A 15,912-nucleotide genomic window follows, 5' to 3' on the forward strand; every position below is an offset into this window, starting at 1 on the left:
TTCTGGAAAACACACCTTGTTAACAACCAAACTTAACAGAGAGAAACAAAATTAAACTCACCAAAACCATCTTGGTAAATCTTTCACTATTATAAGAATCAACAGCTCTGCTTTGGTCGAAATAAATCCTTAGTTCATTAAGTTAGATGTGAAAGTATTCTGGCTCTACAGGCTGTTTTCCTCTCATTCATCTTCCGGCTCAGTGGGTGTGGACTGTGCCACCGAGTACATCACGGAACAATGACTGTCACTCGTGCAGAACATTAAATTAGCAAAATAAATGTCAACTGCCGATAAATTTGTCCAGTCGTCCAACCCTTTGGCAATTGTAGAAAGTTATTCCATCAGTTGAGTGAGCATGTACGGGTCGGCCAGTCTGGTCTCATTGGTTAATATGAGCTGTTTCAAGTAACACCAACAGTACTGGAGAGTAAGTGACCTACATATTCAGAAGAGCTTGTTTTTTTTCCACCATTGTTAAAAAACAAACCAACAAAACTTGCTAGTTAGTGTTAGCTAGCTGGTTTAGGGCCTTGTTTTGCCTCCATCTAAACTTAACCCACAAAAAAACATCTTGATGTTTACTATAACAGAAAAGGATTTTAAACTCTTAGAGATAAAAGTGCTAATTAGAACCATATAGGATTCTTTGGCTTGTCCCCATAGAAGAACCTTTATATCTATATTATATTCTGACTCTCTTTTTCTTCCAGAACCATATTGTTTTCTACAGACTAGTAGTAGTTTAAACTGTGCAAACATCTTTTAACACTCGTGCTTTCAACAATCCTTCAAGAACTCTGTCTTCCAAAAACGGTTCGTTGGATGGAAAGGTTTCTTAATTTTTTTTTAAACCTTTATTTAGGCAGGCACTCTAATTGAAACAAAAAAGCATAATTTTCAGGAGAGACACATGCAAAAGACAAACCCTTGACAAACTCTTTACTCAAAAAAGGGTTGCTCAGAAGTAAATGATTCTGGGTAGAACCCGAGCCCTTCAGGAAGAACTCTATGTATTGAAGTGTGTTCAGAGGTAACTGTGGGTTTGTGCTACAGGTGGGTGAAAGGGTACCCGCTGAACTCTCCATACATCGGCAGTTCACCTACGCTGTGCCACCTTCTTCAAGAAAAGATGCCTTTCTGTTGCCTGCGAATGGACAAGGTATGGGACTTCAGTGGCTTGCTATCTTTATTTTACAAATTCACATTTCACATCACCCTCCATGGCCACTCTGCTTCTCTCCTAGGCCTGTCACCACACCCTTTTTGAGGATGCCCGCTCCTACGGCTTCAAAAACAAATTGATCATTGTGTCTGCAGAGAGCGCGGGGAACGGTCTGTACAACTTCATTGTGCCTCTACGGGCCTATTACCGACCCAGGAAGGAGCTTAACCCCATTGTGCTGCTGCTGGAGAGCATGTAAGGACATATTTATGTCATTCTGTGCGATGCAGTGGTTATGCTTGTGTGAACACCACTTCAAACTGAAATAGGTTACATGTTGGTGTTGCCCAAAATTGTAGCTGGGAGCACAACAGCTATGCTACAAATCTAGGTTTGTGCAGAATGGTAAAAGGGGTTCGTCCTGAAATAGCCAGCGGAGGAGAAAAACTGAGCTATTTAAGGTCTCTGTAAACATGATTTGTGAAATGCTGAATGCTTTCAGGACAATGCGCTCCACAATCCTGTGTCGTGTTTTGTGGCTGGTACACAAACGCAGCCAGCCAAATGAGAGTGGAATCCAATAAAAAGACAATAAAATGCTGAGTCACTCCAGTGTAGTGCTGTTATTTTCAGCTTTCTCTGCAGGCAGTTTGGCTGTGTTGTATTTCTCGGGTTGAGTGAGGGGGTCCTGTCTCTGTGGGGACGTTAGCTCTTCATCATGGCACGTGTAAATCTGGAGATCTCAAGTCTATTTGTGTTTTGATTGGTTCAGACCTGAAGCAGACTTCCTGGAGGCAATCTGTTGGTTCCCCATGGTGTTCTACACAGTGGGCTCCATCGACAAGTAAGATAGACCAAAGCCCCTGTCTGATTTCATTATTTAGCCTCTGCTTTTTCATCTTTTACTACCTCCTTAATCTTTTTTCATTTATGTGCTGTTGCACCTCTCAGATGACTTAATTTACCCTTTGATTTATTCTTACTGCACATCAACACTGATCTTATTCTTCTTCATCATGCTTCTTTATCGCTCTCTCCACAGTCTGGACAGTTTGCTGCGATGTGGAGTGACTTTTGCCAACACCATGGTCGTGGTTGACAAGGAGAGCTCCATGATCGCAGAGGAGGACTACATGGCTGATGCAAAGACCATCGTCAATGTCCAGACCCTCTTCAGGTCTGCTTTGCTCAAACGTGCATTTTTAAACTCTTTTTAGCAAGACTCTGGTCAAGAAATAATGCTTTTTTTCATTTTTTGGTTACTGCTGGGTTTTGTGCAACCGTTTCAAAATTGCAACAGCAAAACTTACATCACCATTCAAATTTTTACAAAGTCTGAAAATTATTAGCAGTGGTGGAAAGAATCCTGAAAATCTGTACTCAAGAACAAGTACTGTTGCATTACTAAAATATTACTCCACTACAAGGAAAAACAAAACTATTCAGAGTAATTCCTGCACTGTTCTGGTCAGTGGTCATGGTCATCTCTCTAAACCTGCTACAATGTTTTTTTTGTCCATATGTCATGGTTTTCATTGACCTATTTGCAATCAGATATCCTTATTGGCTACAAAAATGCAGATGAAAAGATATTAATTCAAATTGTTCTCAGTACTCAATTGTGATTTTAAAAGTACAGACTTGAAAATATACTTATAAAAATACAAACACCCCAAAAAATGACTTAATTACAGTAATTTGAGTAGTTGTAATTCATTATTTCCACCCCTGATAATTCACATCCAAATATGCATCTTAAAGATGAAATTAACATCAAAACATGAATGACATGTATGAATTTGACTCATTAAAATTTTAATCACAATTCATGCTATAATGGATTTCCATGAGATAAAAAAAAAAGAAAAAAAAATGACTTTTTTTGACCTTAGAAAAGAAAAAAATGATTACATCCTCTATAGTTTCTTCATATTCACATAAGTAACTTTGCATGACTTCTGATGTCTGAGGACATCTCATTTGGCAGATTCCAACCATGTCTGAGTCTCCTTGAATTGTGTGAAACTGAAGGCAGCAGGGTTATTTTTATCTGTCAAAGGCATATGCAACATTTTCCAAAAAAAAGAATTTATAGACGCATGTAAACATAATACCTGTCAATCATCACTTATGACCCACTAGAAGTGTGTGGTGGTGGCTGTATCTGCACAGACCCTGCCCTCTGCCTGTATATACTTTTTTTCCCTCATTATTTTACTGTGTTCAGAACGCTTTACCATCCCAAAACTACGACCTGATTATGAAACTCAACAGCTACCTATCTTTCTGGTGTGCTTAGGAAAGGCTCAGATAAATCCCACTGATTCTACCTTTCAGCACAAACAAACATCACACTTGATGCATGAAGCTGATGTATGTCAGTGCCTGCAGCAACCTGTTTTTTCAACTATATTATCCTGCAAACATTAGGAGGGGAGTATTATAGTCTATATTTTTCACACCAGGGCTTTATGCTCGTGCCTCATCCATGGAGGGTCTGCCTCTCTTCAGGGTACAGATTTGGATGAGAGAGGTTGCCAGCTGTGCCCGAAAGTGCCTCCTATTCATGACCTCATTTTCAGGGACCTGCAGGATTCCACAGTCACGCTTGAATTGCAGCCAAGCATTGACCACTGCAACGATGATGGTGTGCCAAAAAATCTACAAACACCACTGTGGAACTTGTACTTGGCTGTAAAGAGAACAAAGTAAATCAATCCCACACACTGCGAAACCTTGGAGTGGACCATCAGAAGTGAACAGAAGAGTAACTGACCAGTTGTCGTACGTCAAAGCTCTCTCTGTCTTGTTTGCTCAGCTCTTCCTCTTCTACCATCCTAAGGTTTGGCACCCAGGGCATACTTTTCCAGCACGATGGATTTCACACTCATGAGCAGGGGTACAGAAGGGCAGAAATTTCTGCAAAATTTCATCGTCACACTTGGGGATTTCCGCTCTGAGAGCCATGAGTTTCCAGTCCCACAGGGCTTCATCTTGGGTCCTTTTCTATTTTACTGTATGTGCTTCCCTTTGGTTACGTTAACAGCAAACATAACATCAGTTACCTTGACTGTGCCGATGACACCCAGCTTCTCATCTCACTCCTCTGATTTCCAACCCATATATTCCCTGGTCAGTTGCCCGGAGCACAGAAACACATGGATGGCAGCGAATATCCTCCATCTGACCAGGGAGCCAAATGAGATTTGTGCTGTGGGTGCTAATGCCCAGAAACAGCTGGTCTGCAAGAGCCTCGAGTCCTGATCACTAAAGACATGTGGAATTAGAGGCTTTCTCTCCATGTCTGACTCAGAGAAACTCATGCATGTGCTGTTTGTTATGAGCAGGCTGGACTATTCCAGCTCTCATCCAGAAGTCAGCTGTTTGGGTCCTAACCCAGACAAAAAGATCAGATCACACAACTCCAATCAAATCCACCTGTTGTGTTCAGAATTAAATTTAAAATCCAATTTCTAGTCCACAAAGCACTTGTCAAGCCCCACAATACATCTCAGACATGTTGTCAGTTTATAACCCCAGCAGATCTCTCTAGTCACAAGGTGGGAATCTCCTCCATGTGTGTGAATTGAAACACCTTGTAGTTTTGTCCTGCAGGAACTGCTAATATAAGCTTCAGGACTACATCTCCTGATAATCCAAGCTCGAACTTGACACGTTTCCCCTGCACACTCACACACGTTTCAGGGTTTAGGAGTTCTTTCTTTCGTTCCCTGCCTTGTGCACTCTGCCTGCGCTGTGTTGTACCGGGCTTATCTTCCTTCACTGTTCTGTCTGGTTCTCACTTTCACTATCACTTTTCCTGGTCCTGGCTGCATGTGCTGTTTTCTTCATCACTATCACTGTTCTCTCTCTCACTTGTATTTCCATTAACAATGGGACCCAGTACACCTTGAACTGAGTGCACTCTTCCTCTCTTCGTCAATGCCATTCTGAAATGTAAATAGTGTTTTTATGCATCTAATGCAACACACACCTACATATATCCTTACATAACCATAAACATATATAATATGTTAATTCTGCTGCTAGGGGTCTCTAAGATTAATCTAATAACAGAAGATAGTTGATTGCTGTGTTTCTCCGGAAGTTATAGGAAGTAGCAATAGCTAAAAATTGCTAGCAGGAAACACACCATAAAATATGTATTTCTCTGCATTTGAACATTGTTGGAAACATTTAGGATAATGTCACTACACAACTCAACAAAATATATAACATGACTTGTGTTTTCAATGACATTTTAATTTTGAAATGTTACATATGATAGATTTAAAGGATCGTGAAACCTGCAGAAAACTCCAAAAGTTTTTGCACTACTGGTGGTACAACATGGCTGTCAGTGTGGAATTGTGTTGTGTCTAAGAGGGAACCAAGATTTGCAAGATTTGTACTAGTCCTGCCCTAATATAATGGGATATAATATAATATATTAAGTGACATTGAGCACTATTGTGATGATTAAAGTGCCCATGCACAAGAGATTCACAAACCTATGGTTCCCTTCTAGACACAGTCATGGAAGAGGACCCCTGCCCTGTGTAGATATATGTCAAATACTTACTTGGAAAATTGTTGAATTTGGTCCAGAATAGAGAGCTGGGAGGTCAGAGGGAGACGGCTATGTTGTTTGAACTTGGAATGTGGTATGTCTTACAGTATTAATATTTTCCTGGCAAAAATGTGACTATGATATAGTTTAGAGTCTGGTAGGGCTGTGTGCGACTCATTTTGTCTGTCAAGTCAGATTTTGCCATTATATATGAAGCTTCAATGATGGGTTCAATGTACCACATGAAATTCTTAAATCAGCCTACATGAATATGTTTTACCAGTGAGACTCATGTTTTAATGTCTTTCATTTTCATCTGTGATCTGAAAACATCAGATTTTCAGACAGTCAGTAAGTCAGTCAGTGTAAGTATGGCTGCAGTGGCTGACACAACATCACCTGCGCTCCGTTTCTATCACTCTTCTTTGCTTCCATCGCTGTTCGTTTTGTGGTTTGTGTTGATTTCAGACTCAGTTTGTAATGTTTACAGCCTGTCGTGCTGTTGCATTTCTCTGTGTGCAGTGACGCGGCTAAAAACTGAGAGCTTATTTACCAACCACCCGTTTCACCTTCTCTCATCAGTGTTGTAACATAATTTTTTTTAAATTAGTGCGTTAGCTAATACAAAACTATATATATATATTTCCCGCATTGAAATGTTCTTCCTGTGCATTTTTTATTTTTTTTTTCATTCTATTACTTCAATTCACACTGACTGGGAAATAAGACAACTGCTGGACTTGGAGAATCTCGGCCGCCTGAGGAGCCTCTGACTGATGATTTCAGTCTTTAACATTCAGAGGGCAGCCCGAGAGGCTGGGGATACGTAGTGCTTGTCTGCATTCAATAATGAATACCTATAGGCCTACTAGACAGTTTCAAATAGATGTTGTAATTTCACAACTGTGGGCCTCTGAGTGTTTTTTACCCATTATTATCTCTGTCTGTTTGCTTCTTCCCTTCAGACTGTTTCCAGCTCTCAGTATTATCACGGAGCTCACCCACCCGGCCAACATGCGCTTTATGCAGTTCAAAGTCAAAGACCACTACTCTCTGGCTCTGTCCAAACTGGAAAAGGTAAAAGCTTCACACCTTCACACCTCTGCTTCCTCTCTCTGTCGTTTCCCTCAACTTCAGAGGTCATAATGAAAAACCACACCAATAAACACAGCAGACTTTTGAAAGCCATCCTTTATTTAGTAGTCACAGGGGTTTAAGAAATACATCGATTGAATCGCTGCTGATGTTGTTTTGTGTTTGATAAAAAGCAGCAAGCTGAAAAGAGTTTTTCTGCAGTGAACATTTCTAACTGATTATAGCCTTGTGGTTTTTGTTCTTTTCACCCCATTGCCGCTTGGCTTTTTTAATCACTGTTTTTGTTGTTAATGTTGCTCTCCGTGTGGCAGCTAATGAATTTCCCCTTTGGGCAACAATAACATTTATCAACAAATCAGTAAAGGGATTAGCATCATTATGAAATAACTGTTTTTTAAATTTATAGCAGTTTTGCCTCACAGCAGGAAGGACCTTTGGTGGATTTACAGCCTTTTCTTCGTTTGGGCAATGCATGTTTGTGTGTGTTTCTTTGGGATTATCTGGCTAAATCCCATAATACAAAAACTGGCAAGTCAGATGCACTGGAAGCTGTAAATTGGCCGTAAGTCAGTTAGTGAATTACTGTCTTTAGCCCTGAGTGTTGTGTTTCCTTCAGACCACTGAATGCTGGACTGGATGACTGACTCTGTGAATAAATATGATTTAAAAAAAAAAAAAAAAAGAAATATATGTTTTAATGGTGCACGTCTGATGATTAGGCTTAGGCAAAGGTGTCCCTCAAATGTCCATCTAAGGATGCTATAGGGAAAAATGAGTTGCATAAAATCATCATAAAAAGGATTTCCTTCTGAAGGCAAGGGTGTCAAAGTCAGATTTATCCAGCACCACATTATGATCTGGTTAGAAATTTAAGACTATATAAATGTATCTACTTGTTATTTCTATTATTATTATTTATTACTATTATTATGGCAAGCAGACATTCAATTATACAACTATTGCACAATTTAATTAAAAAAATGAAATATGCCAAGTAGAATAAGTAAGTCAAAATAACAATTAGGGTTGTTTCCATTTTGGTACAAGCACGGTTTCAAATCCAAAATGTGTATTTGCTTAAAAATGAAATGACAGCATGTCCCTGGGCTGCAACTTTTACTTAGTTACTAGTTACAACCACTTGGCTGGAGTACCACTACTAGAGATTTCTATATGATACTGAGATGCTTTCTAGTGTATATTGACATTTAAATGCCTTCAGAGTGCTGATTACACAATTGGGATGCAGTCTGGGACATGCACATCATAGACACTGTATAGTATCTCAGCATAGAACTGTATTGCACAGATTATATTCTTTGCAACCTCTCACAGGCCACATAAAATGAGGTGCCGGTACCTTTTAATCTCTAATTGTATGACTAGACCACCGGTCACAAAGCACCAGGTTAAATGTCATTTTCAAGGGAAGCTGGCAACATGAAGCCAGAAATTGATGTCTGACACTGAGTGTCGCGCATGACATGCTACAAATCAAAGTTGACCTCAACTCACTGATCTCACTGTTAATGTAAACAAACATTAAGTGTTTACCCTTAAATACTTAAGTATTCCCTTATGTGTTGCTAGAAGGTCCCTAGTGGCTATTTTTGTCAGAAACTTTTTAAGGGACCCATAAAAGTCCCTTAAAAGTGAAATAATTTGTGGAGTGGCTGAATTTAGTCTATGGTGACAGATGAGGAGGAGACACCAAAAAGTATTTTTCAGGGCGGAGAAAAGCCACTGGACACTAACAGCAAAGTGCAGGGATGTTAGAAAAGTGTAGCCAACTAGCTAAACTCTGTCTCATATATTTACGTTAGATTTACGTTTATTATTGTTACAAAACTCGCCGTTTCTTTCCTTTCTTGCTGTCGCAGTTTCATGTTTTCATATTTCTTAGTTTCTAAATCTACCGATCCTTTTTTTTCCTTTTTTTTTTTATTCTCTTCTTTGTCCATTTTGGAAGAGCTAGCTAACAGTGTTGATGTGAGTGGAGCGTAACCATGGTAACTGAAGTGCACATGCATAATGATGTAATGACAGTGTCTTCACCCAGGCAAGGGGACAACATAAAGAGGAGCTCCTTAAGTGAACCACTCAGCTGAGGGAAATATTAAGAGAGGTGTCTATCACATCATCTCATCTCTACAAAGACCAGTGTAATCTGGAAACGTTTGTGTTTAATCTGCAGAAGGAAAGGGAGAAGGGGTCCAACCTGGTGTTCATGTTCCGCCTGCCCTTCGCTGCAGGGAAAGTGTTCAGCGTCAGCATGCTGGACACTCTCCTCTACCAGGTATCCCAAACTCATGACAAACTAAAATCCTGTCTCTCAGTGTGGCGAAACATCAGACATGATCTATTTCTGTTTGCTGTGTTCTCCCGCCAGTCATTTGTGAAGGACTACATGATTTCCATCACCAGGCTGCTGCTGGGTTTAGACTCCATGCCCGGTTCAGGTTTCCTCTGCGCTGTGAGTAGCAGAGTTCACACAAACGTCTGTCTGTTCGGACTGTGACGAGCCTCTCTGGCTGATTGTTGTGTTGTTTGTTACCTAGATGAAAATCACAGAGGACGACCTGTGGATCCGCACCTACGGCAGGCTCTACCAGAAACTGTGCTCCTCTAATGGAGACATACCCATCGGCATCTACCGCACAGAGGCGCACAAGCTTCCAGTCTCTGAGGTCAGCCCTTATTGTCATTGGTTTTGAGAAAAGCTCGACTGATACTGGACATTTTGCGCCAATACCGATATTTGGGAGGGAAAAAAATGTCAGTATATCAGCTGATATTATTTGTACAGAATGTAATAAACATTTTTACAGTGATCCCTCAAATCTGGTTATCATATTTTATAGTTTAACAATAAAGGTTACTGTCTAAAATATTATTAGGGCACTGACACAGAAAACTTTTACCAGTTTTATTAATAATTTTAAATAAATATAAATCTAAAAAATACAAATAGAGCGACATGTTTATACTGAGCAGGAATTAAGACAATGCTGCCTATAAAACTATAAAATCAAGGTCTTCATTGTGTTCTGTTAAAATTTAAAAAGAGAATTTATATTAGAGCATAGTGGAAAACATATATGCCCATATAGAATGATATATCTGTAATAGTCAGCTGATATATTGGTCTGGCTTTACTTTTGTGCCCAAAAGTCACCAGTTAAAGACCCTTCACCTTTTCAACTGTTCCAGCCCTTTAACAATCTCAGTGCAGCCCTTTGATCATTTATAAATATGAAGAAAAGTATATAAGTATGACTTTTTTTAAAAAAATAACTAATAAGGAGATGACTGTTTACATTGATTTATTACAATATCATTATTTTATCAGTGGGCTAGTGAGCCCATAAAAATGATTTTATGGTGTCAGGAGGGGTGGAGTGAAGGACGTTCAATCAACAAGCTTCAAATCTAAAGCTGTGTTAGCGCCCCCCAGAGGCCACAACGGTCATAACATCCCAGAATACTAAAGAGCTGGAGAAACAGAAAACACTGATGATGTTGGTTGTATCCTTAAACCTGTAAAAACCTGTAGCAGAGCTCAACATATGAAGGTTCATTAAATTCCCCAGAATTAAATTTTGATGGTTTGTGAGATATTATACACCTGGATGGAAGAGTCACTTTAAAAATGAATTCTGATACAGTTACTTGCTAAAACAATGTAATCAGTAAACTAAACATAACCCAAGATTCACAATATTAAAGTAATGTAAACTGATGACTTTATATTACTTTTGGATTTCCTCAGTACCAAATATGGTCAAACTGATTAGCCTAATATGTTTTACGTTTGTAGTTGGTTTATTGTTTGTCCAGATGTTCCTAATTTCCACTCAGATTTAAAGTAAACTGACAAACTTATTCTGGGGCTGCTGCAGGAGAGAACTGTCACTGTACTGTGATATTTTTTGCTCATTTCTGATTTCAAGACAAGATAATGGTGAATTTTTCACCCAGTGTAAATATTTTTACACCAGAGGTCATGATAATGTATTTGCAACTGTAATATTAGCTGATTTACTTGAGACCAGAGTGCTGTTGTAGTGTGTGTTCACTGCCCACGGTAGTATATTGTTTAATTGTATAATTTTAAAATCGCAATCCTGCTCATAATCCCCATTTTTTTTTATAAAATATTATACTTGTAATCTGATTATGTCTTTCATAAAAGTATTGGAATACTATATGTTGCAAAGGGGCCAAACAAGGCAGGCAAAGCAGGCAAAGAGTTGGTGAAAATCCATAAACCAGGTAATTAGCAAAGTAAAAAAAACCCCACTAAAGTATGAGATTAGAAACATGAGAAAACTAAGAACACATGAGGGAACAGAGGAGACAGGTGGAAACAGGTGTATATGCACTGCACAGACTACGGGAGGATGATCACAGGCAGGTGAGTAAGAGGCAGCAGGTGTGGCTGATAAAGAGAGGAAAACCAGGCAAAGACAGGAAACTGCAATAACAAAGGAGGTGGATACTACAAAATAAAACAGGAAACACGAGAAAGAATGTTACACTATAAGATTTTTACTCACCTACTGTTACTACAATGTCACTGTTTCTGTTATTAGCTACAAAAAATTACAATAATATACAAAAAAAAAAGTGAAGCAAGTGTGTGCAGAGTTGTGAAAACAGTCAGATCTTGTTTTGTGATTAAAAAAAAAACTTGTATGGTCAGAAAAAAGAAATCTATATATTAGACTTGCTGTGGCAATGTGGACCAGTTTTTCCAGAAAATCCCGGGGCATGACGGTTATGTTGGTTACACAAAAGATACTATTGTACTATTCATTATATGCAACAGAGTGTATCCTGTCCATCATTCATTTATGGTACGAGAAAGAATTAATTCCTCTTCATTTTGAGAAATCAGAGGATGGTGAACTGATATAATAAAAAAAAATCTGTATAAGGAAATTAAAAGTTTGTGTGACTGTGTGAATAAGTGGTTATGTTTGTGTGTTACAGTCCCAGGTGTCCATCACAGTGGAAGACTACGAGGACACCAGAGAACCCAGAGAGCCCCTGCTGTCCCGGGCCGGCGTTCATCGTAACTCCACCTCCTCGGAGCCCGTCTCCACCTCGTCCCACTCCTCGGACCACCCGCTGCTCAGGAGGAAGAGCATGCAGTGGGCGCGGCGGCTGAGCAGGAAGGGCGGACGGGGCTCCAGCGCGGCCAAGGGGGGTCCGGGCAGCGCGGCAGAGAGGATCAGCCAGCAGAGACTGACCCTGTTCCGGCGCTCAGAGAGACAAGAACTCAATGCCCTGGTGCGAACGAGGATGAAACACTTGGGCCTTTCTCCAACTGGATTCAGTAAGTCTGTGAACATGTCCTGGGTCACACTTTATTTTACAGTACAGTAATAAGACATAACAAGCTGCACTTTGTATCAAATTAGACAAAAACTAGAAATAATATGTTCTTTAGACCCTTATTAGACTTAATTCTAAGATCTAAGAGTGGGAAATAATACACTTTAGTTTACAGTACAGTTCTGTTGTCATGAGAATAACATATACTTTAAATCCCATGACTTTGTTCCATTAGTTCTGATTAATTTTTTACTTTTTAAATTAATCATAAATATTTCAATCATATTTTAAACAAAATTAAAGATTAAAATAGTTTTGCTTATTGATTTTTAATGACCTCTGTGGCCCACACTTTGGGAGTCACTGATTTAGAGTATATGTGTGGTATGTATATAAATACTATACTATACTATATAAATAGCTTGAAACATGCTTGAATTTGACTTAAGAAAAGGTGGAGGAGCTCTGTTCTCATTTTAAGTTTAAATTTAAGGTTCCTTATTCAACAAATGACTCCACCAGACAGAATAATGTCAAATGAGTCACAGTTACTGCCTTTCTAGACTATCAAATAATTATCGATTAATACATTTTTAATTGGTTAAATCCTTAAGGGCGATTAATAAATTAATGATTAATCATTAACATCCCTAGTTTGAGGTGTTAAAGAGGCAGACAGCTTCGGGATACGTTCAATAACCTGAATGTTCTGGTTTTAATCCTTTTTAGTCTTTTTGTAGGAAGAAAGGAAACTGAAACTGACTTGTTTGCTGGGTGAGAGGACCCTTTAAAATTTTAAGGTCTTTCTTTTATAATCTGGCCTTATAGGTTTGTGCTATGAGTGAGTTATTCTGGATGCAGTTTGTACCACTCTGTTACTCCAGTTCCTGTACAGGTAAAGATAAGCTCTACAAAATGACACCATACCATCCCTGGATGTGACACATTTTTCCAGTTATCTTAAGAAGAATAAATAAATAAAATTGAGTATACTGTAGTAAGGCTCTCGGGTCAGGGGTTGGTCAAAATAAAAGTTGTTACTTTCACGTTTTTATTAAGGAGGACTAATGCATGTGTTCTAAATATTGAAGGAGAACCTTCACTACCACTTTTGTCCACAGGTGCCTCCAAAATCAACACAATAAAGTACCTTGTAACTACTTTAAGTAAAGGATCTGAGTATTTCTTCTACCCCTGTTGTTTATTGTCTGTTACTGTCCATGAATTCCGCTTGTGTCCATTTTTATCTGAATTTGTCTTCCTGTCTTGTGACTCACAGTAACGTAGCCTCTCTTCTGTGTGTACGTACGGATGTTGCACAGCCGGCTGTATATCCTGTGCCTATTTTATTTCCTGCCTCAATCACCTCTTTTCTTCCTGTGTCAGATGGGATGACGGACCAGGGGAACAGACTGTCTTATATCCTCATCAACCCTTCTCCAGACACCAGACTGGAGCTGCACGACGTTGTGTGAGTGCAAACGTAATTGATGGCACTCTAAAATGAGCACAGCGTGAAAAAAAAAATACAAATATTACAGAAGTCTGTTATCTGTCTGTGCCTCATCTGCAGGTACCTGATCAGACCAGACCCCCTCTCTCTGGTACCCAATCAGGGAAGCAGCAGCAGAAAGTGCAGCGCCGGCCTCTCAGAGAGCCACAGGTTCGATACGCAGGACAGCACCCATCTGTGAGAGACAAAAAAAAAGACAAATATACTGTCAGAACACTGCAGTGGAGAGGAGGAACGACAACACACACTCACGAGGAGAGAGCAGCAGGAATCAAGAAAGGGATGCAGTCAGATGGCACCTCGTATTTTCCCCACACTCAGTCTTGATGAACTCAGAGGTGCCGGACATCACATGCATGGACCTTTTCTATAACGATGGGAATGTTTTATTTATGCACCTTCCTATTTTCAAAGTGGAGAGCTGCGGACACAAAAGTGCATTTAATGAAAAACTGTATGTATTTATATCTGTTTACGTGCATGTTATGTACTGCATCATGTATGTGCAGTGTGTATGGTTGTATGTACTGTATGTATGTGAGAGAATGTGTATGTATGCTTATGGATCAAGAGCACGACACTGCCAATTTTATCTGGACAGCCAAAGGAAATCTGCTGCCAAACGAAAGTCACAGGATTTTTTTCTGTGTGTGTGCGTGTGTGCGTGTGTCCTACTCTGTGTCGTAGGTGTGTTTTGTCACACATAATGTTGTTTGACGTATTTGAAAGTGACACTACAGTTCGCACACCCCTTTTTTTTTTTTGGTCTTCATAAAGCCTTTTGGAAACTTTTTACCTGTTGCTTTTTTGTTTTACGCGTTCATTCGTTTCACGCTCACCAGCAGCGGAGGAATCCAAAGAGCACCAGTCTCAGTGATGGACATAAGTTGACAGCCAGCATCCATCATCAGTGCAGGGCATTCAGTCACATTGATGTCTGAAGTATTTTACTGTCATCAGTTTTATGAGTTCTCATACAACCCCAATTCTAAAAAAGTTCTGTAAAACATAAATAAAAACACAATCGGTGATTTGCAAATCCTTTTCGACTTGTATTCAATTGAATACAGTACAGACAAGATGCTTAATGTCCAAACTGATAAACTTTATGGGTTTTTAAATAATAATTATCCTGTTCTTGTACTGTATTCAGTTGAATATAAGTCAAAAACCTTTTGCAAATCATTGGATTCTGTCTTTATCTACAAATTCATTTTACACAGTGTCCCAGCTTTTTTGGAATTGGAGATGTAGAGCAAAGCCGTTCCAGCGTTTACTGTTTGCCTGTTTATCCTTAAAGTCCCGCTCTCTCTGCTTCTGTCAGTCAGTGTGAGCCGTCCTGCCACCAGCTTGCTTTTGCTGACATGCATGTTAGAGATGCAGGGGATGGACAAAATAACAGGAACATATACCATATTATAATGCCATCCAGTACAAAAGCCCTGCAATAAACACGACCCTCGTGAAGCTTATAATGTAACATTTTTGAGACAGTGTGACACAGAGGAGTTGATTCAGCTCTCAGTTTTGAAGCAGATTTATAAGCTAAATATTTGCTGTATTTATTGCACACTGCAATACATATACACTTTTCAAGTTATTAGTTTGCTAATTAAGACTTCAAATCTATCATATAATTTGGTTTTCAGCCAGAACGAATCTCATTTCTCTGAAAACAAGTGAAAAATGTGCCAGCGGAGTGAGATCTTTCTGCTTGTTTTTTTCAGCCTACTCTACCTTATTTCATATATTTTCAGTTGTTTAAAGAAACGTGAGATTTTAATCTGTCATATTGAAGTAAATTACTTGTTCAGGTGGACATTTGTTGCCGTTTGTTTACCAAGGATTTGAAAAGCTCTGTAAAACCTTTTGTCAGAAATTCAAAATGTGCCGTTTCTCGCAGAAATGGTGCAGCCATGTGGTGGGAATGTTAACATGCATCCCTGCCAACACCACTCCTGTAGCTTTAGTGCCAACAGATGAAAATATGTATATATTAAAGTCAGTCATTATAGCTTGTTTTGGTGTCAGTTTGTGCAGCAATGACCAGAATCTCTTTGGACAATTTCACTCATCAGATTCATAACGTTACCAATACAAAATCCCTTGATATCAAGGTAGTCACATTATTATTATTATTATTTTACTTCTAAATGAATCATTCAATTGTCTGACACAGTATGCCTTCAGTGTTGTTTACCCAGCTCACATTCTTGAGCTATTTCTGCTCCA

General features: G+C 39.2%; 1 protein-coding gene across 1 annotated transcript in view; it reads left to right on the forward strand.

Annotated features, from left to right (window-relative positions):
* kcnt2b (potassium sodium-activated channel subfamily T member 2b) overlaps positions 1-15,694 on the forward strand; it is a 69,254-nt gene extending 53,560 nt beyond the window's left edge. The window contains exons 20-30 of the mRNA XM_084744400.1: positions 1,057-1,162; positions 1,248-1,420; positions 1,938-2,009; positions 2,208-2,342; positions 6,701-6,812; positions 9,025-9,126; positions 9,220-9,303; positions 9,389-9,517; positions 11,823-12,168; positions 13,554-13,638; positions 13,741-15,694. Coding sequence (XP_084600526.1) covers positions 1,057-1,162; positions 1,248-1,420; positions 1,938-2,009; positions 2,208-2,342; positions 6,701-6,812; positions 9,025-9,126; positions 9,220-9,303; positions 9,389-9,517; positions 11,823-12,168; positions 13,554-13,638; positions 13,741-13,861 — 1,465 coding nt within the window. The 3' untranslated portion in view covers positions 13,862-15,694. The remainder of the gene's footprint in view (positions 1-1,056; positions 1,163-1,247; positions 1,421-1,937; positions 2,010-2,207; positions 2,343-6,700; positions 6,813-9,024; positions 9,127-9,219; positions 9,304-9,388; positions 9,518-11,822; positions 12,169-13,553; positions 13,639-13,740) is intronic.
* The last annotated feature ends 218 nt before the right edge of the window (positions 15,695-15,912 follow it).

This window comes from Lutjanus erythropterus, chromosome 19 (genome assembly GCF_056507025.1).
Source record: "Lutjanus erythropterus isolate fLutEry1 chromosome 19, fLutEry1.hap2, whole genome shotgun sequence".
NCBI classification, from domain to species: domain Eukaryota; kingdom Metazoa; phylum Chordata; class Actinopteri; order Lutjaniformes; family Lutjanidae; genus Lutjanus; species Lutjanus erythropterus.